This window comes from Pipistrellus hanaki (genome assembly GCF_964339955.1).
Source record: "Pipistrellus hanaki genome assembly, chromosome: 11".
Classification (NCBI taxonomy): domain Eukaryota; kingdom Metazoa; phylum Chordata; class Mammalia; order Chiroptera; family Vespertilionidae; genus Pipistrellus; species Pipistrellus hanaki.
In genome coordinates, this window is record NC_140513.1 from 10,305,021 (window position 1) to 10,328,742 (window position 23,722).

General features: G+C 45.8%; 1 protein-coding gene across 3 annotated transcripts in view; it reads right to left on the reverse strand.

Annotated features, from left to right (window-relative positions):
* Positions 1-23,722, reverse strand: part of ASTN2 (astrotactin 2) — a 700,862-nt gene that overhangs the window by 115,813 nt on the left and 561,327 nt on the right. For all 3 annotated transcript variants that reach the window (XM_084898878.1, XM_084898877.1, XM_084898876.1), the window contains 2 exons: positions 12,416-12,549; positions 10,492-10,640 (listed from right to left, as the gene is read on the reverse strand). In XM_084898878.1, coding sequence (XP_084755004.1) covers positions 10,492-10,640; positions 12,416-12,549 — 283 coding nt within the window. The remainder of the gene's footprint in view (positions 1-10,491; positions 10,641-12,415; positions 12,550-23,722) is intronic.

Here is a 23,722-nt window from a genome sequence, read left to right on the forward strand (position 1 = left end):
AAACTGGTTAAAAATGAAGACTAATTACAAGGTGACTGCAAGAGATGGATGCTGGCTTAGGCGAAAACAGAAAGGAGTAGAATAAAGAGACAGTGTTATATGTCAATTATATCTCAATAAAGCTAATAAGGAAGAGATAATGGAGATCAAAGCCAAATAACCTGGTTATGAGTTTAATATGAGGATAAACAAGAGGAAAAAACTGAATTTATAGTGGTACCAGTTACAGAGAGAGTTAACTAAACACTTGGATAGAAGCATGTTTGTGGGCAGATGGTAACAAGTTTAGCTTTGGATGGGTTGAGCTTGAATCGCTTATAATACATCAAACTGCAGATGCTTATAGTCATTTGGACATGGGTAGAGAGCTTAGGAGAATGAGGTGGAAACATAAATGTCAGGGCAGTGATTATATCGATTGCAACCACTGGATTAACAAAGAAGAAATAAGTCTAACATCTAAGGAGAATGAAGATTTAACGATCGGATTGAGAGGCCCAACAAGGATGGCTGAATTGGAGTCAGAGAGGCAGGTGGCAAATTAGAAGAGTGTGGGGCCAGAGAAACCGGGAGAGGCAAAGGTTTCAGGAGAGAAGGGTTGGCCTTGCAGACTGCTCAAAGATATCAAGTAAGTGTACAACAACAATAACAACAAGAGATGTCATGGGATTTAATGACGTGAAGGTCACAGTTGTTTCTGGAGATAAAGGGCTTCAGTAAGTGGTGGTAGCAGGAGACAGTGAAATAAGCTGAGGAATGAGTAGCAAGTGAAAAAATGAATTCAGCCACTGGAAGTGTGTTTATACAGCAGAAGAGAGAAATAGTTATGGTGGTAGGAGATGAAGTGATCTGTTTTTTTCTTTGCTTAAAAAAGAAATACTTATAAGCATATTTAAAGGACGGTAAAAATAATCTACTAAAGAAGGAGAATGTAAAAATATACAACAGGGGGAGACAATTGATGTCCGAAAGTATAGAAAACAATGCAAGAGAGGGTTTAACATTAGACAGGAGGCCTGTACCACCCACAGTTTATGGAAAGGGAAGAGTATGCACACAGAAGCATGTGGGTTAGAAGGTGAACAACTCCCTCTACTATCTTCTCTCTGAATAAGGAGATAAGGTTATCTGATGAAGAAGAGGGAGGGGTAGGGTGAGAGGCCTTCAATGTTAATGAAGAAAGTAAATTGATGAGATTGGCTGCTGGGAAGGGCCCTGTTGACTTTGGTGACAGATGATGCATTGGAATCAAGTATTCTCCATGTGTGCTTCTCTCTAGCTGATTGTGTGCAGGGGCACAGGAAATGGAGAGCTGCACCCACCTACATGACTGGGCAACTGAAGGACAGAAAGGAGAGAAAGATCAGCAGGTTGTAAACAGGGATAAAAATCGAAGCATGAACTCCACGATGGTGTCTTAGTCCGGTTGGGCTGCTGTAACAAAATGCCACATATTGGGTGGCTTATAAACAACAGAAATATGTTTATTGCAGTGCTGGAGCCTAGGAAGTCCCAGAGCAAGGCACCAGCAGAGGTGGCATCTGGTGAGGGGCCTACTTCCTCCAGATGGCCTTCTCCTCACTGCAGAGGTGGCAAGGGATCTCTCTGGGGTCTCTTTTATAACTTGTGAAAGCTGTGCCTATTTTTTAAAATTATACCTTTTTAAAATATATATATAATTTATTTATTTATTCAGAGAGAAAGGAAGAGGGAGAGAGAAATATAGAAACATCAAGGATGAGAGAGAATCATTGACCGACTGCTTCTTACATGCCCCAACTGGAGATCGAGCCTACAACCTGGGCATGTGCTCTGACCTGGAATTGAACTCTAACTTCCTGACTCATAGGTCAACTCTTAACAATTGAGCCACACTGGCTGGGCAAGGCTGTGCCTCTTAATACAATCACCTTGGGGTAAGGATTTCAACATATGAATTTTGGGGGAACAGGAATATTCAGTCCATTGCACACCGTTAAGGAGATGATTAAAGAAAATAAAATAAAATCAGAACCAGAAGAGGGAGACAGAATAATGATAAGAAGGGCCTGGAAGGCCTATTAAACTTAAAAACATGCATATTAGGCATGGAAGATCAATACAATTGGCAGGATAAAAGATGATGGTTAGAGAGTAGCATGTTGGAACTATCAGTTCTTGCTGGGACAACATCATGTGACGATAGGACCTAGGATTGAGTGGCAGAGGTGGAATGAATGGAATGACTTTAGTTCACAGGAGCTGAGAAGGGTAAGGAAATGAGAGAGGATTGTTAGACAGGTCATGCAGGAGGATGTGAACTCACCTACTGTGGGAATGACGAGAGCACAGAGAGAAAGCTGCGAACCAATAGCTTAAGTGCTTGGAGAATCACCTCCAGTTGAGGCAAGAAGATCAAGTCTGGACTGTATCTGACTTTACCTTTCGCTGAATGATTGGATTTCATGGGCGTAAAGTGGGGTGGGTTTTGTCTTGACAAAATCTTTGAATGGAAGGTAGACTCCTACCATCATTCCTCCCTGGTCTGTAGGAGGTATCAGAGCATGCAGAGGAAAAGCTAGTAACTTCTCTTGGCATCTGTGATGAGCAGCTGCCTGTGAGGTCAAGCATGGCAAAGGTGGTGGCGAAAGGAAGTGAGACCCGAAGAGCATCTTTTCTCAGCCAGAGGGGTGAGCTCCATCTGGGGTCTGGTAGTCTCAAGTTTGAGGCCTTGATTGATATGACGAAGTACTGGGACCAGAATCTCCAATAATGATGTCACTTCTTCTAGGTAGCCTTTACTGACCCCAATGCACTGAGTTAGAAGATTCTATGCTATGCTCTTACTGAATCTGAATTAGCTCTATGCCTAGCTCTAGTGTAGATTCTTGCTAAATTACACCTCTCTCCTTCTAGACCATAAGCTCCATGCGGACAGGAGCCATGCCTCTCTGTGACCAGGCCATGCCCAGCAGGTTCTGCAGGCTCTGGACCATAGTAAGAGCTCTGTATACATTAATGGCAAGAGGGAGTATGCTTTGCGGGCTGTAATAAAAACTGTGATACAGAGGGCAGGCTGGGTGGCATGGAAAGAATTAAGACCCTCCAGGTTCCTTCTCCCCTTGGAGGCCCTTGACTTTAGAAACCTCTCACCCGAGGAGCAGCTGGAGTGAAAGAAACATTTTCTGAGGACCTAATATCAGTTCCAGATGTTTGCAGTCATGTTGGTTTGTACCTCACCCTGTAAAACATATTTTCCTCACCACCCTTCCTCCATGCTAGCTGAGGGAGTGGGGCCTGTGTCCAATGACATCACCCCCCTCAAGCTGGTCCAGCGCAGGCAGACAGCAGGCGGGCGAGGGCCCCTCTAGCTTCCCAGACAAAGCGTGTGTTTCAGCCATGGCCATGCAGCCTGAGCTGTGTGTCATTTCCACAGGATTTCATACACAGCCCCAGTAGAATTGCTCTCTCGGCTGCTGCTGCCACCATGCTCTCAGCTATGGGGGTTAGGGGGAGGTGTGGGGTCTTACTGCCCCTCATCTTAATTTACTCCCTAAGCTGCTCCCGTTCAAATGAGAAGGTCCCCAGTCTAAGGTCTAAGATAGGATGGTGGGGATGAGGGGGGCTGTCTTTTAAGTGGTAGATTTGACTTAATGGGAACAGGGAGAGAGATAATTTAAAGTGGGACTGGGATAGAGGTGTCTTCTAATCACTCTGGATATTCTTCTTTTTTAATATATTTTTATTGATTTTAGAGAGAGGAAGGGAGAGGGAGAGGGAGAGGGAGATAGAAGCATCAATGATGAGAGAGAATCACTGATTGGCTGCCTCCTGCATGCCTTCCTCCCCACTACTCGCTCCCCCGGGGGGAGGGGAAGATGGAGTCCACAACCTGGGCATGTACCCTGACTCGGGCTTGAACTATGACATCCTGGTTCATAGGTTGACATTCAACCACTGAGCACACCAGCTGGGCTGGACAATATTCTTGATCCAGATCTAGATGAGTGAGCAGCTTCTACCTGAGCCAGCTTAGAGAGACAAAAACAGGAAAAGACAGGCTGCCACATGGGCGGAAGGTGACATGGAGTGAAAAAGACAAAAGAAGAGACAGATAGAAATAGAGAGGATACAGAGAAAAAAGAAAAAGAAGGTGGCGGAGCGTCAGGACAGGATAGAGAAAGGAAGAACAAGAGATGAGAGTTGCAAGTTGGCAGGAGGAGGGCCTGGTGCTGATCATCTGGGGAGCAGACCATCAGGCTCCCAGATGCCAGGACAGCAAGGGGCACTGGCCAGCGCCAGATGCAGCTGCCTTCCTTGCAGAGTGTGGGGGATGGTGGAAGGGCCTGCTGCCTCCGGGAGGGCAGCACAGCCCTCCCAGAGGTTAGGCCTCCCAGCCCTGAACCAAACAAGCTGCTGCTTGGAATCCCCTAGTGGGAGAGAGAGTCTCTGGTTTTGAAAAGATTAAAGAAAACTCAGGCAGATGACCAAGGAAATGCAGGGGAATGTGATAAGAGATTATGACATTGGGTGAGACCCTTCCCCTCTTGTCTCCAGTCTTCTGACCCCTACAATGAGGAAACGGCACTCAGTGGCTAAGGTCCGGCTACTCAGAGCCGTGGCGGTTCTCAGAAGCCGGCATATGTAATAGCAGTGATGGCAAAGAGCCCTCAAGCTGGCATCTGGTGGCTAGATACCCCATCCTATCCCCTAATTTCTATCTGCCTCTCGGTTTATTCTCAACCAGAGCAAGCCACATTGGGGGTAAAAGGACTGGTAGAAGGTTGGACTTATTGGGGGGCGGGGGTGGGGAGGTGGGGAGAGGGTAAGCGGGTCAAGAAACCGAAGCCCCTCTTCTAACTCCAACTCCACCACTAAATCATGTGTGTACCCTCTGGATAAACCCCTCCCCTTCCTCAGCCTCCCTCTCCATAGGTCAAAAGGGATTTGGAGTCACTCCATCTGCTTGTGCCACGGTGCCTTCTTAGTCCCACCCCCCCTCCATCTACCACTGCCCCAGAGGCTGAAACCCATGTCAATTGCTCTGATGAGGCCATGCAGAAGAACCAAACGTCTGTTTTTAATATTGATGACAGATTAGCATGCGGGGAATTCAGCCACCGCCCCCCTCCCCACCCCCCCAAACAAATCTCATTTTGCTCAAAAACAATTGGAACAGGAGGCTACTCATGCTTGGATTTCCCAACAGAGTCCAAGAACCAACAGAGCAATGGCTGCTCTGTAGGAGACAAAGTGGACGCCAAACCAGGGGGCTGGGAGCAGAGGAAGGATACAAGGAGAGAGAGTTAGCATTTCAACAGCTAGTGCAAAAGCATGTAGAACAGATGGCAGCCATAAAGTGTGTGCTCCTGTGCTTGTGTGTGTGCGAGGGGGGATGTTGTTTATATGCATGTATATCTGCGTGCACACGCACACGTGAGCTCACACATAAATAAATAGTTCCAGCACTGCAATCAGCTGCCAGCAAAAATCAGGAGAGATCAAAGGAAAATGTCCATATTTCCCGATTCTGGCCTCACCTGGCCAAATGTGTGAGTAATACTAATTCTCTATCCAGAACAAGTCTTGGACCTTATTTTGTTGTTTTCTTCCTAACATTTAATTTTCCTTTTCATTTTTTTAAATTCAAGAAAATGAGAAGCAATTAAAATTTACTAGTAACTGTTGTGTGCCAAGAATTGTGCTACATTAGACACTCAACGTAGCCTGGGAAGTAGATGGTATCTTCCCTCGTCCACAGAGAGGAAGACTGAGACCTCGGAAGGATGTTGACTGGCCCTAGATTTCTCAGTGAGATGTGGTAGAAACCGAAAGGAGAAGCCAGCTTTTCTGAAGTCCATACTCCTTCATTAGGCTTATATGCTCCTATAAAAAAACCCTCAGTCAAATAAGCTGAAATCCTTGAATTTAGGTCAGGGTCAGTATGCAGATAGTTGAGACATTGTAAAGATGGCAAGAAGTGCCTGGCAAGTGTGGCTCAGTGGTTGAGAATCAACCTATGAACCAGGAGGCCACAGTTTGATTCTGGGTCAGGGCTCAATCACCAATAGAGGGCATGCAGGAAGCAGCTGATCAATGATTCTCATCATTGATGTTTCTCTCTCTCTACCTCTCCCTTCCTCTATGAAATCAATTAAAAAAAAAAAAAAAAAAAAGATGGCACAGAAGCAAAGATGTGGGTTTTTTCTTCATATTCCACCCCAAATCTTCTATATATTTTAGAAGGCCTACTATATACTCAGCTAGTCTCTAAAACTACATAAGACCCATAGGACCACAGAACACTTAAAGAATTAATGTCAGAGTTGGAAAATTAAGACATGGATATGCCTACAATTCAATTCTGTGAACACTGAACATCTATCTATGTATGGCAGGCACTGTGGGAAGATCCCAAATTATCCTAATATATAAAAAGCCAAGGTCTGTCACGACCGAAACAACTAGATGGATGATCGAATACAGGTTACGTGGGGCAACAAGGCTGGCAGGGGGATTAGCGAGGGATGACCAAATGACTGAACAGCAGGCTGTGTGGGGCAACAGGGCTGGCAGGGGGGTAAGCTTGGGTGACCAGGCAGGCAGGCAGGTGAGCAGTCAGGAGCCAGCAGTCCTGAGAGGGATCCCGGATTGGAAATTGTACAGGCTGGGGTGCACGAATTTTGTACACTGGACCTCTAGTATATTTTATAATCTAGTGTTGAATATCCATATGCTTTATTACACACGTCACTTTTGCAACATTGTAGTAGCGAAAAATTATAAGTTGACCAATAGTAAATTGGGGACCATCTGTAATTCTGGGCTTGGAGCTTTTTTTTTAAAGACAACTGCCCACTGAAATACTGGATAATGGGGAGAGTGAAAGTCAAGTCACACAAGGAATTGTTAAAGGAACTGTAAGGATGAAGGCAGACACTATGTCATTATCTCCAAACTTGTGAATGACAGCAGGAAGGAGGAGGGGTAATATCTGTGGGAGGTGACTTCAGGTCAAGAAACTAAAAGGAAGTAGTTTTACCTGTGTCAAAAAAGAAAAAAAGAAACGCTTAGATCACAGCAACTGCTTTTTTGGACTATAAAGAAGAAGAATCTTGGATTTTCCATTTCTGGACTAGATGGAGAAATGGGGACTAGAGTTACTTACCTACCACTATGGGGGTCATTTGGGTTGTCTGTGCCTTACTGAGTGATCTTTGGTAGCTTGCGGATTTCAAGGAATTTGTCCATGTCACATAAGTTATAAAATGTACTGGCAAAAGTTGTTTGTGACATTCTGTTATTATCTATTACAGAATTCCTAGTGATATCACTCTCTCATCCTTGACACTGGTAATTTATCTTACCTCTCTCTATATCTCATCAATTTGGCTAGAGAGTTATGTAATGGATAGCCTCAAAGGGTCAGCTTTTGTTTCATTGATTTCCTCTAGTTTCTATTTCATTGATTTCTATTCTTATAATTTCTATTCTATTGTTATTTCCTTCCTCTGGCTCATGCAGGCTTTAGTTTGCCCTCCATTTTCTGGACTTTTAAGGTGGTAGATGAAGTTATTGAGATTTTTCTTATAATATAGGCATTTCCTCTAATTACTGCTTTTGTGACTTACTACAGAATTTAATAAATTGTATTTTTATTCAGCTCAAAATACTTTAAAATTTTTATTTTGTTTTCTTTTTTGACCTATGGATTTTTTTTTAGAAGCTTATTACTTAACTTCTAAGCATTTGAGGATTCTACAGGTATCTTCTGTTATTGATTTTTTATTTGGTTCTACTCTATTAGAAAACATAATTTGTTTTGTGAATTTAATCATTTTACATTTATTGAGACTGGTTTATGGCCCAAAATATGGTTTATCACTGTGTTCAGTGTCCACTTTAAAATAATGTAGAGGGTCTAGAAATGCTAATTAGACCTGACTTTTTTTGTCCTCTTGTCCAATAGAGATTGGTATTGAAAACTCTGACTATAATTACAGATTTATCTATTTCTCTTTGTAATTTTATCAGTTTTTACTTCATATTTTGAAACTCTGTGTGTATGTGTGTGTGTGGCTTTAATTGTGGTCATTGTGGTTTCTCAGCATAGTAAGAAAAATTGAACATGATTAACAAGTTGTGTTCTGGGGATGGGCAAAGAGTAGAGGAAATAACCTTCTTAGAAAGCACAACCCGAGGGGTGGGAGAGAACCCTCCATGCCTGTGGCAAAGTGTAGGAGCCTCCCACCCCCAAATAATCAGAGTCTAGCCCCTCTGGGGAAGGTAGGGGTGCATGAACTTCCCCTACTCTCCCTGTGGCCTACGGTACCACTGCCCTCCAACTGCAGCCCTCACATGAGCCATTTTACATAAAATACAAGTGAAAAGGTCTGAAGGTAACATATCCTGTTATGTGCAAGGCGTGGTGGAGGGAGACTGCGCCACTCCCCCTCCCCCCTTCCTCTCAGCTGATTCCCATCACTGGGGTTCAGGGATAGACAAGAGGAGGGAGCAGGCCTCACTGTGCCTCAAACTGGGAAGTGTAAAATGGCTTTATTGGTGAGGCAGTAACCTTCCTACCCACATTTCTGCCATCTCCGTACTGCCTATATCCTGCTTTGTGGCAGATGATTTTGCCCACCTGCAGGATAATATGTGTTCTGAAGTTGAGAAGCATCTATACTTCACTGTTGAATTCTATCAAACAATTCAAGGATAAATATTACTAATTCTAACCAAGCTCTCTCAGAAAACTGAGAAGGAGGAACTATTTAGCAGTTCGTTTTGTGAGGCCAGAAATATTCTGATAGCAAAACAGACAAAAGCATGCACGACAAGGAAACTATAGGACAAAATCCCCCAGGAACACAGGTGCCAAAATGCTACAGAAAATTGAACACATCAAGTCCAACTTGGATAATGCTTCGTGACTATGTGGGGTATTCCAGGTTGCTTCATCATTTGAAAATCCAATGATGTAATTGCCATATTAACAAACTGAGCTATATAAACCATAAGTAATAGATACAGAAAATGAAGTAAACATTTCTAATTAAAATAAAATAGAATGAAAACCTCTCAGCAAACTAGCATTCAGTCTTCCACCCTCGACGGTGCTGTTACATGGAGATGGAGAACAGGTGCTGAGCTGGGAGGACCACAGACCGGGGGAGGAGGGGGCACAGAGCCTGGCTCCGCATGCTTTGGTGGGTGTGGGAATTTGGGACAGTCACATACCTCTCTGGCATTCACTTACTCAATCCTAAAACAAAGGTGGGTCATCATTCGGAGGATGATACTAGCAAAATGGCGCCATGGGAATTTCCAGCACTCATCCCACCCCCACCCTCATCCATGCCCCAAAATAGATACTTTCACAAGAATGAAGGTCTTCAGGCAAAAGGCGGTAGCACTTGGGTAAAGTACAAACATGAAAAGATGCATTGAGGAAGGTAGGAGAGATAGAGTCATATCACTGCCATAACCTCTGCCCAAGCTGGGGCAGCTTGTACATAGAGAAACCCTCCCTGTGGAAGAGAAGTGAGCACCAGACCCCACCGAAGGCCGCAGAGCAGCCCCACCCCAGGCCAGCCTGGCCCCCTCGACTGTAGGTGGCGCCTACAAGGTGTAAGTTCCTGCGAACCCAGGCCCCTGCATACCCCAGTGGCCGCTGCCTCTCACATCCCAAGTAGCACCATGGCATTAGGCTCCCAGTAACCCAGGCCCCCAACTTAACCTGGTGCCTCCTAGCTCCCATGGCCTGAGGTGGCCCCTGTCTCCCAATCAGCTCCCATAAATCCAGGCTCCAGACAAACACCCTTAAACCCAAGCTCCTGGCTGGACCCAACACCAGGGTGACTACCACAGACCCAGGCCTCTGACACCCCAGCACCAGGCCTGCCTGCATGGCCACAGCCACGCTCCCATGGCCCCAGGCTCTCAAACTGCCCCAGAGCCAGCCCTGCCCGGGCAGACCCAACCTCCAGGACGACATACCTCATCAGCCAAGCCACACTTTGAGAAGAATTCAGAAAGTGCTCTCAATTGCAACCCTGTGCACACTCATAAAGGCCATGTTGCTCATCTTCTCCGGAGGGTCTGAATCTTACGCAAATCTCTCTTCCCCAGCATTACAGATAACTATCTCAGCAAATCTCACTAAATAAGGCAATTCCTTGAATTTCTTTATCTCAGTCCCAGAGATAATGAGATAAGGCCAAATCCTCTTCTGAATTAATTAACCCTTTAACATATGACATTGAGGATAGAGCTCAGAATAAGAACTTTTTTCCAACCACAATTTGCTGTCTTTCCCTTCTGAAATCATACAAAAAAAAAAAAAAAAAAAAAGCGCACAGGTGTAGATATGGGTGCTAGGTGACAAACATCAGACAATGAAACTTCCCAATGTCTTCTCAGGCCACATAACACCAAATCTCCCAAAGGCATTAGAAATTCCTAGTTTCCCTCTGTCCTAACATTAGAGGAGGCCGTGGACTTTCCACTTACCTGTGTAGAGGTCCGTGTCTGTGTACTCATCCACCTTCTTGTGCTGCAGAATATAGTCAGAGACCTTAGTCCCAATTGCTGGCTGAACGTCCACCCACTCCAAGGATACCACGGTGCTGGAGGGCTCCACAGCTGGGGACAGCCGCAGCCTAGAGGGGGTGACAGGCAAGACTGTTTTCCAGTTGGCATGGGCTGGGCCCCAAAAGAGTCTGCATGTGCCAAGATTAAAAGCACAGGACTCAGCCTGGGTTAAAACCCTGCTTCAACACACTGCCAACAACACCTTGATGAACATAGGTGATGCTTTAGACCTCTTTCAGGCTCCATTGCCTCACCATACAATGGACTAAGAAGAACTACCTTTCAGAATCAATGTGGAATCCAGTAAATTAATCCGAGCACACAGTATGTGCTCACAGGAAGTTGAATGGCTTTCTGTTTATTTAAACTATCTTCTCAATGATGCCTCACTGTCCAATCAACTGGCAGCACCTTCAGACACAGTAGCTTTCCATCTCTCTGTCATTTTTTCATCCCACAATCTATCAACCAACTCTTTCATATCCTTAAGTGTACGCTCCTTCACAGAGGGCAGGGCATCCTGGCGGATCCTTCTATGAGGCAAAAAACAACTAACAATGACTGAAGGTCAGAACTGGGAGGGTCCTCACAGAGAGGGGAGGGCCTTCCCCCATTTGACAGATGGGAAGAGTAAGGCCCAGGAAAGGGAAATGATTTGCACCAAGTGTCACAGCTAGCTGGGGACAGAGCCATGATGGTGACTGCTTATCCTCAACTGGGTGTCTTTCTGCTGTCTTTTCACACTAGCTCATTAAGGACCATCCTACAATGTAATTCTTCTCACCCCACGGAGGTGTTATGGGACTCCGTTTCCCTATGTGGGCTCCTCACAGTGTTCTCCCTCTTGATTGCAAGCCTCGCTGCAGGTGCCTGTCCTTCCTACCCTCTGCACGGATTCCCTGCATCGAGGCTTTCACACACATTCTTCCTTCTCCTGAAACGTGATTCCTGTCTCCCATCCAGGCTTCCCTGACTATCTCCCTCTCTCCTCCAAGTAAAGCACCCCCACATCACTCTCTCCATTTGCAACTCTTTGCTCTGCTTTCATGTGTTTACTTAATTTTTAAAAAGTTGTATCTTATTTTCCTGTTTTTGCTTTGACATCTGCCCCCCTCACTAAATGGTCAGCTCCCTAGGTCTACAGACCGTGCCCGACCCATTTATTGATGAAGTCCCCAGTATCTGACACATAGCAGGAGTTCAGAAATTATTCATGGACTGAATGAATCTTAGAAAAGGTTCTACACTTTCTCCATCTCAGTGGCCCCACTGTCCCACCCAGGGGATGACAAAGCAGCAGTCAGCACCAAGCAAACCTTTGCTGAGTGGATGAGCCAAGGAAGTTACAAAGCACCAAGTAACATCATTTAAAAAGCACACGCTGCCCTAGCCGGTTTGGCTCAGTGGATAAGAGTGTTGGCCTGTGGACGAAAGGGCCCCAGGTTCCATTCTGGTCAAGGGCACATGCCTTGGTTGTGGGCCTGGTCCTCAGTGTGGGATATGCAGGAGGCAGCCAATCAATGGTTTTCTATCATCATTGATGTTTCTATCTCTCTCCCTCTCTATTCCTCTCTGAAATCAATAAAAATAAATAAATAAATAAATAAATAAATAAATAAATAAATAAATAAAAGCACATGCTGCCATTTCAGTGTCGACCCTGAGTCAGTTTCTTGCCTGCCAAAGCCCCCTGCTTTCTTAAAGGAGGAGGCAGGCCCCAGAGACTCCAGCGATCTGGTGAGGTCCCCTGGGAACAGAAGCAAGTCTTGGCTGGGACTGGCAGTTCAGGGGTGTGAGGTCATGAAAAGGGGTGACGGAAGGAGGAGGGGCCATACATACGTACACCGGCTGCGGGAGGGGGCTGCAGCTGGGGAGCCCACTGGCATCAAAGGCGCTGAGGTCACACCGGCACCAGTCATCGATCACGTCCCCTTTCCCTGAGCACCAGTAGGAGCTCATCAGTGCGCTCCTGAAGGCCTGCAAGAAAGGAGGACAGAGGAATGGTGATGGCGGTGGTGGAGACTCGCCTGAAGGGGCCCACAGCCATGAGAGGAGCCAGCCAACATGGTAAGAGCAGCTTCCTGGGCACAGGACACCATCTGGTGCCTACATCGCCACCTAGCATACTACCACCAGGTCTTCCCATTCTGAGCCGTCCTCTACCCGGCAGCCAGAATGTTCACTGAGATGGGATCCAGAGAGAACCTCCTCTGGGCCTGGCATTGTACCTGCCTTAACTTATTTCATCCTTACCACTGCACACGATTGGTATATACTGTATTGTTATGACTAGAGGCCGGATGCATGAAATTCATGCAAGAGTAGGCCTTCTTTTCCCTGCTGCCAGCACCGGCTTCCCTCTGGTACCTGGGACCAGGAATTCCCTCACAGCCCAGGCTTCATCCAGAAGGTCATCCAGAAGGACATCTGTTATAATTAGCATAGTATGCTTTTATTATTATAGATCATTATGGTTGTTTCCCATTCTGCAAATTGGAAAACCGAGGCACAGAGGAGGTCAGAGAGAAGCTGGGATTTGATCCAAGGTGGCCTGGCTCCAGGCCCAGTCCTCTCAAACCCCTTGCTATACTACCTTGTGTAGAAGTCTGACCTCCCTGCTCAGTCGCCTTCGGAAGCTCCCCATGGCCCTCAAGGCAAAGCCTAAACAGTCCAGGCTCACCTATCACCACTCCTCTGACATTCCTGTTCATGCTACCATCCACCTTCCTGCAACCTCTAACATTACCACCAATAGTGACTTCCTGCCCGTATGACATGTGCTCCAAATCAGGAGACCACAAATTGTTTCTGTGAAGGACCAGGCAGTACATGTTTGGCTTTGTGGCTAGGTAGTCTCTGCCACAATTACTTACCTCTGCCTTTGTAGCATTGAAGCCACACAAGCAATGCTTTAAATAAGTGGGCTTGATTGTGTTCCGATAAAACTTTATTTACAAAGACAGGCAGCAGGATAAATTTGGCCTGAGTCTCAGAGCTTGCTGGCTCTTGCTCTAAATGATGATCAATGTTCTATTTAATTGCAATGTGCTTTGTGGCCTTTTTTAAAAAAAAATCTTTTCTCTTTGGTTTTACTCTGCCACCCTACCCAGCCCCTCGTATGCTATCTGGCAATTCACTCTTGTTTTATTTACATTTTTTAGAGAGAGAGGAAGAGAGAGGAAGAGTGAGAAACATGGATGTGAGAGTTAAACATCAATCAGCTGCTTTCTGCTGATTGCCCCCTACAACTCAGCCCACAACCCAGGCATGTGCCATGACCTGGAATTGAACCAGCATCCTTTCTGTGCACAGGATGATGCTCAAGAAACTTAGCCACACTGGCCAGGGCCCAATTCACTCTTTGGGTCTCAAGTGAAACATTCCTTTCTCTGGGAACCCCTCTTTGACTTTCTTTAGCCTGTGATCATGCTCCTCTCCTAGCCACCAGCACACACTAGGCCCCGCCTGCTACCATATTCCCTTGCTTGTCTCACCCAACACATTTGGGTTCTACCAAGGGCACCCATGCCTTATCATATGAGTGTGTTCAGTCCTTTAATCAGTATTTACTGGAGAAAAGAAGGGACGCTGAAACACTAATCAGAGACTCTGGCTCAGATGTACTTCACACTTTAGTCACCCCCTTTATACTGATATTTCAGGCGCTGGGGATTCACACTGTTTCATAGCTCTTTTTAAAACTCAGCACTGTGGCTCAGTTGGTTGAGCATCATAAAGTACACTCAGGCTGTCAGTTCGATTACCGGTCAGGGCACACACACAGGTTGCAGGTTGGATCCCCAGTCAGAGTACTCGGGGTGCATATGGGAGGCAACCGATCAATGCTTCTCTCTCTCATCAATGTTTCTCTACCTCTCCCTTCCTTTCCCTCTAAAATCAAGAAAAAATTCTAAAATAAACTTAGGGGTTCCAGAGAATGCTGATCTCTTACACTTTTGCCAGGTACCAAACTATGTCTACTTTTTAAATGAAAGCTTTATACTGCCCATACCTAAGGTGTCACTTTTTCCATGCTGCCCTGTTCCAAAGACTCAAACACAGCACATTTATGTACATGGGCCCGGGTCCACCTCCTGAGCGACCTGGAACACAGATCTAGAAGCAGAAGGTGTGTACAAGCATGTTACTGGGTAAGCACTGTCATGTTTCTATGGTGCCTGTGACTAGGAGACTTGTTATTCCTGCCTCATGTTCTACTCCATATCCCTTCCTGGGGTACAAACAAATGATGTAATTTCTTTTGAATTAAGGGTAGTGATCCAAACAAATAAAGAAAAAGAATGATAATAAAATCCAACATTCACAGAACACCCAATTCTCACAGGGTGAGGTGTTTTAGAGGCATTTAAAAGTGTCCTCTTCACAAGAGTCCTGAGATACAGACATCATGATCTTCACTTACAGCTGAGAGAACCAGGAATCAGAGCGGTGAAGCAATTTCCCCAAGATCACACAGCAAGTACGTGGTGGAAGGAGAACCCCAGCCCAGGTCTCTGGGAATCACAAATTCAGATCTTTTCCATGCCGCCATGCAGGGAGGGCCCTGGATTAACCCTGAGCATGCATGCCAGATCTAGTCAATAAAAATAGGATGCCCAGTTAAATTAGAATTTCAGATAAACAACTTTTTTTTTTTTTTTTTTTAGTGTAAATATATTCCACCCAATGTTTACACGTCAGGTATGTGAGCCAGGATCTGGCACATAGCGATAGCGCTGTTCCCGCCACGCGTCAGAGCTGTGTCTGCTCCCCTACCCGCATCGGAGGGGGCACTCTCCGAGGACTGCAACCAGATGGGATGGCATGCGGTCCTGCTGACTGACAGGCTGTTTGCTTCCTCCCTCCGCAGCTTCCCCCTCGCTGAATTACCACCAAGCACAACTGCTCATGGCTGGGGATTCTCTAACATCTCCAGCCAGCAGGAAGGGCTCAATTACCATAATGGTGCAATCCGGGCCTTGGGTGAAAGTGACGCAGATGGTGGGAGATTGCCTGAGCCTCCAGCAAGGGGAGCAGAGAGAACATCCTGTTTTGTTTGTGTATGTGGTTGTGTTTTTGCATGTGCGCGCGCATGTGTGGTGTGTGTGTGTGTGTGTGTGTATGTGTGACTGTGTGTTCCGTACTCAACAGTCATTTGAGCTTGTGGAAAACAAAACAGAAAATCTCTCTGGACTCTGTTTCACCATCCAAACAGCTCTTGGGAAGAAATCCTGTCTATGGATAGTCTCCACATCCACTGGCTCCTTCCCAAACCCCCGAGGAAGAGAGTGAGGACTGGAGCAGCGGCCAGGCGGGCCCTGGACAAGAGCACACATATGCCCTGATAAAAGGCCGACATCAGACAGGGAGCCCTGACAGAGCAAGTGGAGGCCAGCGCTGTGTCAGCGCAGGCTCGCTGTCTCATTGCGTCTTCAGGCCTTGCAACACTCCATCCGAATCCAATTCGCTCTCAGGGGAGAAGAATCATAGCGTGTTCCAGCTTCGAGGGGGTGGGGAGAGCTCTGCAGATCATCTCATCTAATGTGTTTTTCTGATGTAGCTACAGTGGCTCAGAAAGACTGGCTGGCTGGTCCAGGGTAACAGAGCAACTCTGTGACGAAACCACTCTTCCGCCTTCTAATCCTCAAAAATGGTCCCTGGAGATGGGCGTCCATTCACGGAGGAGCATGGAGGAGTGAGAACTTGAACGGGAGTCCATCTGAATCCTGGCACCTCTGACTTTCCCAGGTCACATAGGAACTATGTGTGCCAGGATTTCATCCCAAACATCCTTTTCAGCTGCCCTGCTCCCACCACGTGCTCATGCGTTGTTTGTGTGTGTGTCTGTGTGTGTTCTCGGAAGGGAATGAAACCTTACACGGGAGACATTGTTGACTCCTGGCTTTTGAGTAAGTGAAGGGACTTAAGAAACAAATCCTGCACTTAAGATGGGGCTAAAGGCTCTATTTGCATGGCCATTGCTTCTCATAACAAAGGAGGTTTGCATTTCCACTACTTGCAAATGCTTCCAACTCTGGCTAATTAGCTAGCAAACAGAGCTGGGCAGGAGGAGGAAAAAACCGTCCACAAATAATGTGAAGCAATCAAAATAAAACTAGGATTTCTTTTTCACTCCATTGTTACTTTCCTATTTGAACTTGCATAATTTAGTCCCTTTCTTGAAGCCTCGATTTCTCCATCTGCAAAACGAGGACACAGAAGATAGATTTTCGAAGGTTTAATTAAGTTTAATAAACATTCACTCCAAATCATGCGGCTGCCTAACTGCTGAGAAAGGAGATTAAAAGTCCCAGTCGCTGACTTCAAAGGACTCACGGTTTCATGGCGAAGACAAACACAATTACAATTAATATGGTTCAAGTGCTGTGAAGTAATAACACACAAGAGGCTGTGGGGATACACAGGAAGTGGCCCTTCCAGCTCTAAGAACTTTGACGATGTCTTAGGAATCTTAAGCTGTAAGTAAACATTCCATATTTGAATAAGGTACTTGGGGCCATCTAGATAGAATGTCACCAAGCCCGTGAATTAAATTCCATACTGTACACTTACAATAACTGCATATTTCACACTAAAAATTATATTCAGGCATTGACACCAAGTCTGTGGTTTTTGATATTAAGAGGGTTCTAGTCGGTCTGATCAGAAAGATGGCTTGAAGCCCTCACTCAAAGTTTAATGGGTTTTATTAGCCACACAAGATAGATCTTATGGCTACCCAACCCATTGCGATTGGGGTGAAAGGCCTTCTAGAGACAAAGTTATTATTACCTTGTTACCTCTGACTCCCATTCAGCACCTAACAGGGTACCTAGCAGATAACGTAAGTCAGTCAGTATTTGTTGAATTGAATTAAATATGTGTTTTTTTTGTGTGTGCATGTGATCCTCTTCTTTTCCAAAATTACTTGCATCTCCCATGTCAGTGAATATTACTGGACCTTAAAGACACTGGACATCAATTTGGTGCCTTCAGCCAATAACGGAACATAGCCTTGGCTCCTTCCTCTTCTCATTGCTTGTGTTAAAACCAACCTCTCTTGTCTGGTCCCACGTTGTCTCCCCCACACTAGTCAGTAATGCCTCTTCCTCAGGCAACTTCTCTCCGGGCTTTCTAAAACTGCTTATTCCACCCCCTTGCTCAGGCTTTTAGGAAGTTCCACCATCATCTGGGTAATACCTCTGACTCTTTAACCAAACTTTCAAAGCCCTTTGTTTTTCATCCTGGGGCTCATCTCCCATCTTCTCCCCACTGTGCCCACTCTGTGGTCCAGCATGTACCATCTTTTTAGTGATGCATTGTTCTATACCAAGCCTTTTCTTAGAACCTGCCTCTGTCTACAATGCCTGTTCTCTATCGCTCCTTATTGAACTCTAGGAAACTTCTTGTCCACCAGGACCCAGCCACACTTGGGTAGATTTTGTCTCTCCCCCGCATCTCATTCCATTTTTGCACACTGCACATTTCCTTGCAATTTGCTTGTGGATGGGTCCTTTTTTCTTATCATACTGTGAACTCTTTCAGGCCAAGGAAATATGTTGGTTTATCTCCATATCCCCAGCTCTAAGCAAGAGTCAACACATAGTAGGGTCCCTTGAATTCCAGAAACATGCAATAGGAGCTCTGCCAGCGACTAAACTTGTAGACTTGCTCTTGTTTTACTCTTCTAGCAAAAGTGATGACAGAAAAACAATTGGTTATTATAAAAATAATGAATTTCCATGAAGTCATTGGAATGGGGTTTGGGGTGGGGTATGGAGATGGAATCCCTTTTGAAGATACTTGAGATTACTTCTCTGGAGAGTGGGCTGATAGTTTTTTCCAAGAAAGTGGTTGAAGGTCTAAAATAACAACCTCCTAGGGCCCTAGAGAGAGAGGAAAGTGGTTGACATCCTAGCGCTGTAGGGAAACTAATTCCTAAGTCCAGGCTGCCCACATGTTTGATGGGTCAGGAGGACCTGGGGTTGATGAAAACACAGCAAGGATTGAAGAGGACATCACTGCAATGCTTCTGCAGAGGCAGACAGAGTGGTTCATAGTCCAGCCTAGACCTCTGGGATAGGGCCTACCTGGGCTATTACCATTCAGTCACCAACAAGCTCTGTAGCAGTGGCTGCAGGAGATGCTGATCACTCATTGCCCTGGTAGCTACAGGCGCTGGAGAACAGGGCTGGAGTCCCCCACTCCCATTGCCCGGATAATGAGGAGATGAACTGGTCATCTTGTTACACATTGATGACTGCATAATTGAGAAGCATGTGTGAGAACACATTTGGGGAGTGAAGTAGGCGATGTTCATTGCTTTAAGTTTGCTTATTCCCAAACAGAGCAGAAAGGCAGGAATGGTGACTTTAAAACATAACCCTAAATATCTTCGACATTTTTCTCATCATAAGGTAGGATCTAGGGTCCCTCCCCTTGAGTCTGGGCTCTACGATTGCTGGACCAAATAAGTGTTGGTACTTCCATGTCTAGGTCCAGACATTGGCGGCTTCCACATGTCTCTAGAGATGCTTGTTCTTTGAACTCAAGCACCCTGCTGTGAGGAAGTCCAGGCCACATGGAAAGGCCACATGGACCTATTCCAGCCAACAGACCCAGGCGAGGTCCTAGCCAACAACCAGGTCATCTGCTGGGCATGTGAACGGGGAAGCCTTTGAGATGGCTCCAGCCACATGAGAGAGATGAGTAAGAGCAGCCCAGCTCAGTCCGCTCAGTCTCCATCATGCTTAGACAGGATACAATAATCACTGCTGTTGTAATGAATTTGGGATTTGGGGGATTACAGAGCAATAAATAAACTAGAAGAGCAGGTAATTCATCTCTGAACAATCCTGAAAGATTGCTTGGAAAGGTAGCCACTGAGGAGTAGCTGGGCAAAAGGAAGTTAAGAACCTCAAGCTCTTGAAGATTTCAGGAGCTGAAGGGCTCTGAAGTGCATACTCATTGTCACAGGTCCCTGTCATTTCAGATCTAGAAGAGTCCTGACAGGTGATACTGGCCTCACAACTTGGCAGGCCAAGAGGCTCAAAGTGGAGAAGGGAGTTGCCTGGGTTTACACCACAAGAATCTGGCAAAAACAAACTTTCATATCAACTAACATTCACTGCATGAGGTCTCCTTCTCTGGATCTGGGTTTAAGCCATGAATATGCTATGCTGTTGGGACAGGAAACACATGTACCTAGAGTGTGCTAAGCACTTGAAAATACATTATCTTGAGAAATCCTGCCCATAGACTTCATGACACAGAACCTGCTGGTACCATTCCCATTTTGCAGATGTGGAAACTGAGGTGCAGAGGGCAAAAGTGCCTGTTCAAAGTCACCCAGTTAAAAAGTGGGAGAATAAGAACTTGACCTCAGGTCCTTAGATCCTGAGGCCCATTCTCTCAGACACTCCCATCATGAGCTGTATTCTCATGCACCAGAGCACATTAATATAAGAGTGTTTAACCATTCCCATACGCCTCCCAACAACCTGCACAGCAGCAGCTCTTCCTGTCGGTGATACCCCTCACAGATGAGCAAGGGTAAGGCCAGAGAAGAGAAGATATGAGCCCAGAGGCCCCCCAGATACAATGCAGCAGAGCAAAATCTCTAACTCCAAGCCCAAGCTTTAGCCCCTGTCCTCCCTTGTCCCACCCCCCATTTTCAGCCTCTAAGTTAGACACCCCCCCAACACCATTCATAAGGCCACGCACTGAAAAAATACTAGCTGGCAGGGACCCATTTCCTATATAAGAAACTGTGCAGCTTAATCTACGGCTCTATAAATCACACAAACGACACCTAATTTCCCCTGTCAGGATGAACTTGGCTTTTCCAGCCATTCTCCCCTGAATGATGAGAGCCTGACAGGACAGCTTGTTAATCTGGGTGACAGGGGGAAGACATTTAGAGCCAGCCAGACCCCTCCTCTTGCCACACTTAGCTCGGCTAATGAAAAAATATTAGAGAAATAAATACACAGCCCGCTGAGACGCTCGTGCGCGGGGCTCTGTCAGCTGTCTGTTCCGCAAGATGTACAGACACAAGATGATAGGGTTATACTATCCTCGGGCGAGGAGCTATTTTTCTTGTCAGTTCGCCCCGTATTTCGGCTCTCATCCATCTCGTGTGGAAGATGAAGTGCTAGGTTTTAATGCGCTAACAATAACAGTGAGGGTTTTTGAGCATATATATGCCAGACACAGAGCTCAGTGTTGGCCATGAAATGAGTCGCTTGATTTCCACCACAACACCATGAATTGCTCCTCCACCCCCTAACTCTCACATGAAACACAGAATGAGACTGTGGCCCCGACAAGTTTGCGGTCCTTTCCTGGGTCACACAGCCATTGTTTGGAAGAGCAAAACTCAAACGCACTTTCTTCGAATTCCAAAGCCTAAAGGCTTCACCATGAGCTAGTGTAATTCTCCCAGAAAGCCTGCAAACCAGGTGGCATTGCCTCCATGCAAGCTGGAAAAAGTTAACATTATAACAAGTTTGGGGTTCCTGTGAGCAGCTGACTTGCACTACGGACAGGAACCTAGGATGACTCGGAGTTAGGATCCAAACACAAGTCTGAGTCCAAAGGCTGGAACCTCCTCCCTGCATCCATCCTTCTCCTACAAATAGAATATAGATAGGTGCAGGGCACATTCTCAGGAGGAGACAGGTGAGCAGGTAACCTTGTTCTGGTCATTCCCAAGTCCTTCTTCTCCAGAACATTCCAAAGTGTGTCTCCAGCCGAAACCGGTTTGGCTCAGTGGTAGAGCATCGGTCTGCACACTGAAAGGTCTCAGGGTCGATTCCGGTCAAGGGCATGTACATTGGTTGCGGGCACATCCCCGGTAGGGGGTGTGCAAGAGGCAGCTGGTCAGTGTTTCTCTCTGATCAACATTTCTAGCTCTCTCTCTCTCTCTCCCTTCCTTTCTGTAAAAAATCAATAAAATATATTTTAAAAAAATAAACAAAGTGTGTCTCCAGGGACATGACTTCAAGGGGAATATTAACTGATTTGAATTAGAAAACAAATAAAAAAAACTGGGGGATGTAGTGAAGAAGGTTATCGGTGGTCAAATAAATTTGAAAAAGACCAGATCAAACAAAACCAGATAGAACTTTCAGAGCCATTCATATGCCAATGGTCACCAGGAAGCCCAGGAAGGTAATGTCTAAAACATGGCATTTCCCAAATATGTGGTCCTGGGAATCCCTCCCCAACCCACACCCCTCCCACGCACATGGTATCTGGGGATCTGGCATCTTGGGAGCCTTCTTCATGCTGTGTGAGTCCAGGTTCTGGGCTGGACACAGAGCCCTCTACCATCTGGGAACAACCCGGGAAAGAGAGCTCCTCCCCCAGGTCTGTAACTACGATGCTGGCCCGATGCTGGGACTGGTTATCTCATCTATAAAATTAGGGTGTTGAATGCTCTTATGTCTGAGGCCCTGACCTCTGGCAACACCATGTGTGCAAGAAGTACATGGATCTCCTCCCACAGATGCGCCCTATCTGCTGCCTGATCCTCCCCAGGCAGCCAGCCCAGGTGCCTGCTCTGGCTTCTGGGCCAGACCCTGGGCCGCCCTAATGACCTGGGCCCACTGTGATGGGCCCATCTGGACACAGCCTCCTGCCACTTCTCACTGGATGCCTTCATACTAATGTCAGGCCCCTCCACATCTCAGGCCTCTGCTTCTCCCTCCAGCATCGCCTCTTGCCAATACCATTTTCCTACTCTGTTCTCCAGCTACACTTTCTCACTTTTAGCCTTTTACATGCCATTTCCTCTCCTTGGAACACTCTCCCTCCATCCAATAATTTCCTCAAAGACTAATCCATCAATTCTCAGCTGGGAGATCACCTCCTACAGATGGCCTTCCTTAACCCTCTAAAGCTGGGGCAGCCCGGCTGGGGTGGGTCAATGGTTGAGCAAGGACCTATAGACCAGAAGGTCACAGTTCAATTACCCATCAGGGCAAATGCATGGGTTGTGGGCTTGATCCCTACCCAGTAGGGGGCGTGCAGGAGGCACCCTATCGATGATTTTCTCTCATCATTGATGTTTTTATTTCTTTTTTTAAAAAAAAATATATTTTATTGATTTTTAACAGAGAGAAAGGGAGAGAGATAGAGAGCTAGAAGCGTCGATGAGAGAGAAACATCGACCAGCTGCCTCTTGCACACCCCCTACCTGGGATGTGCCCACAACCAAGGTACATGCCCTTGACCGGAATCGAACCTGGGACCTTTCAGTCCGCAGACCTATGCTCTACCACTGAGCCAAACCAGCTTCGGTGATGTTTTTATTTCTCTCTCCCCTTTCCTCTCTGAAATAAGTAAAAATATATATTTAAAGCTGGGGTAGATCCCTTCCTTTATGACATATCTCCTGCACTTTTCATGATAATAAGCCTTATTTTACTACATTCTATTTTATTATCCATTTCACTGCTCCTCTCTCTCTCCTAACAGACTGTGTGAGTACAAATTGAGTTCAGGGCTCTCTGTCCACTTTGTTGACTATTAAATCCCTGACATAGGGTAGGGGCCCTGAAATTGATTAATCAATTGGTCTATCATAGGTTAATTAACATTAAGAACCTTGATTCTGTTGCATCTTTCTCTGCTCCTTCACCCTGTGATGACCTTAGCATAGAGGATTTCTCCTTTGCCTGAGCCTTAGGATAATTTTGTGCTCTTGACCTCTGCATGCTCCTACCAGTTGCTAGCTTTGCTCCTGAGATCGAAGCAGTCCAGGAGATCTAAGAGACAATGTTATTGACTTTAAAATATTCAACATCCTCCAGTTAAATATGGAGAGTTTGTAAGCTTTCCATACAAAGAATCAGCAGGAACAAATGCAACATTTCTGTGAAGTGTCTTTCTTAAAAATTCCATATGCCACTCCACAATAGATGTGGGTTGTTTTAATATTAAAATAATACATTTCCCCCAAAATGTTTCCCATAATGTGATACCCTGGACCTTTTGCCTTATTAATGATGTGAAGCACTTGTTAGAAATTCATTCTCACAGGCCAAGCTTAGACCTACTGAGCTGCAATCTAGAAGAGTGATTCTTATTTACCATTACCTTCAAAATCTCTGATATCTCTATCCTGTGCCTTTGGGTATATCTTAGC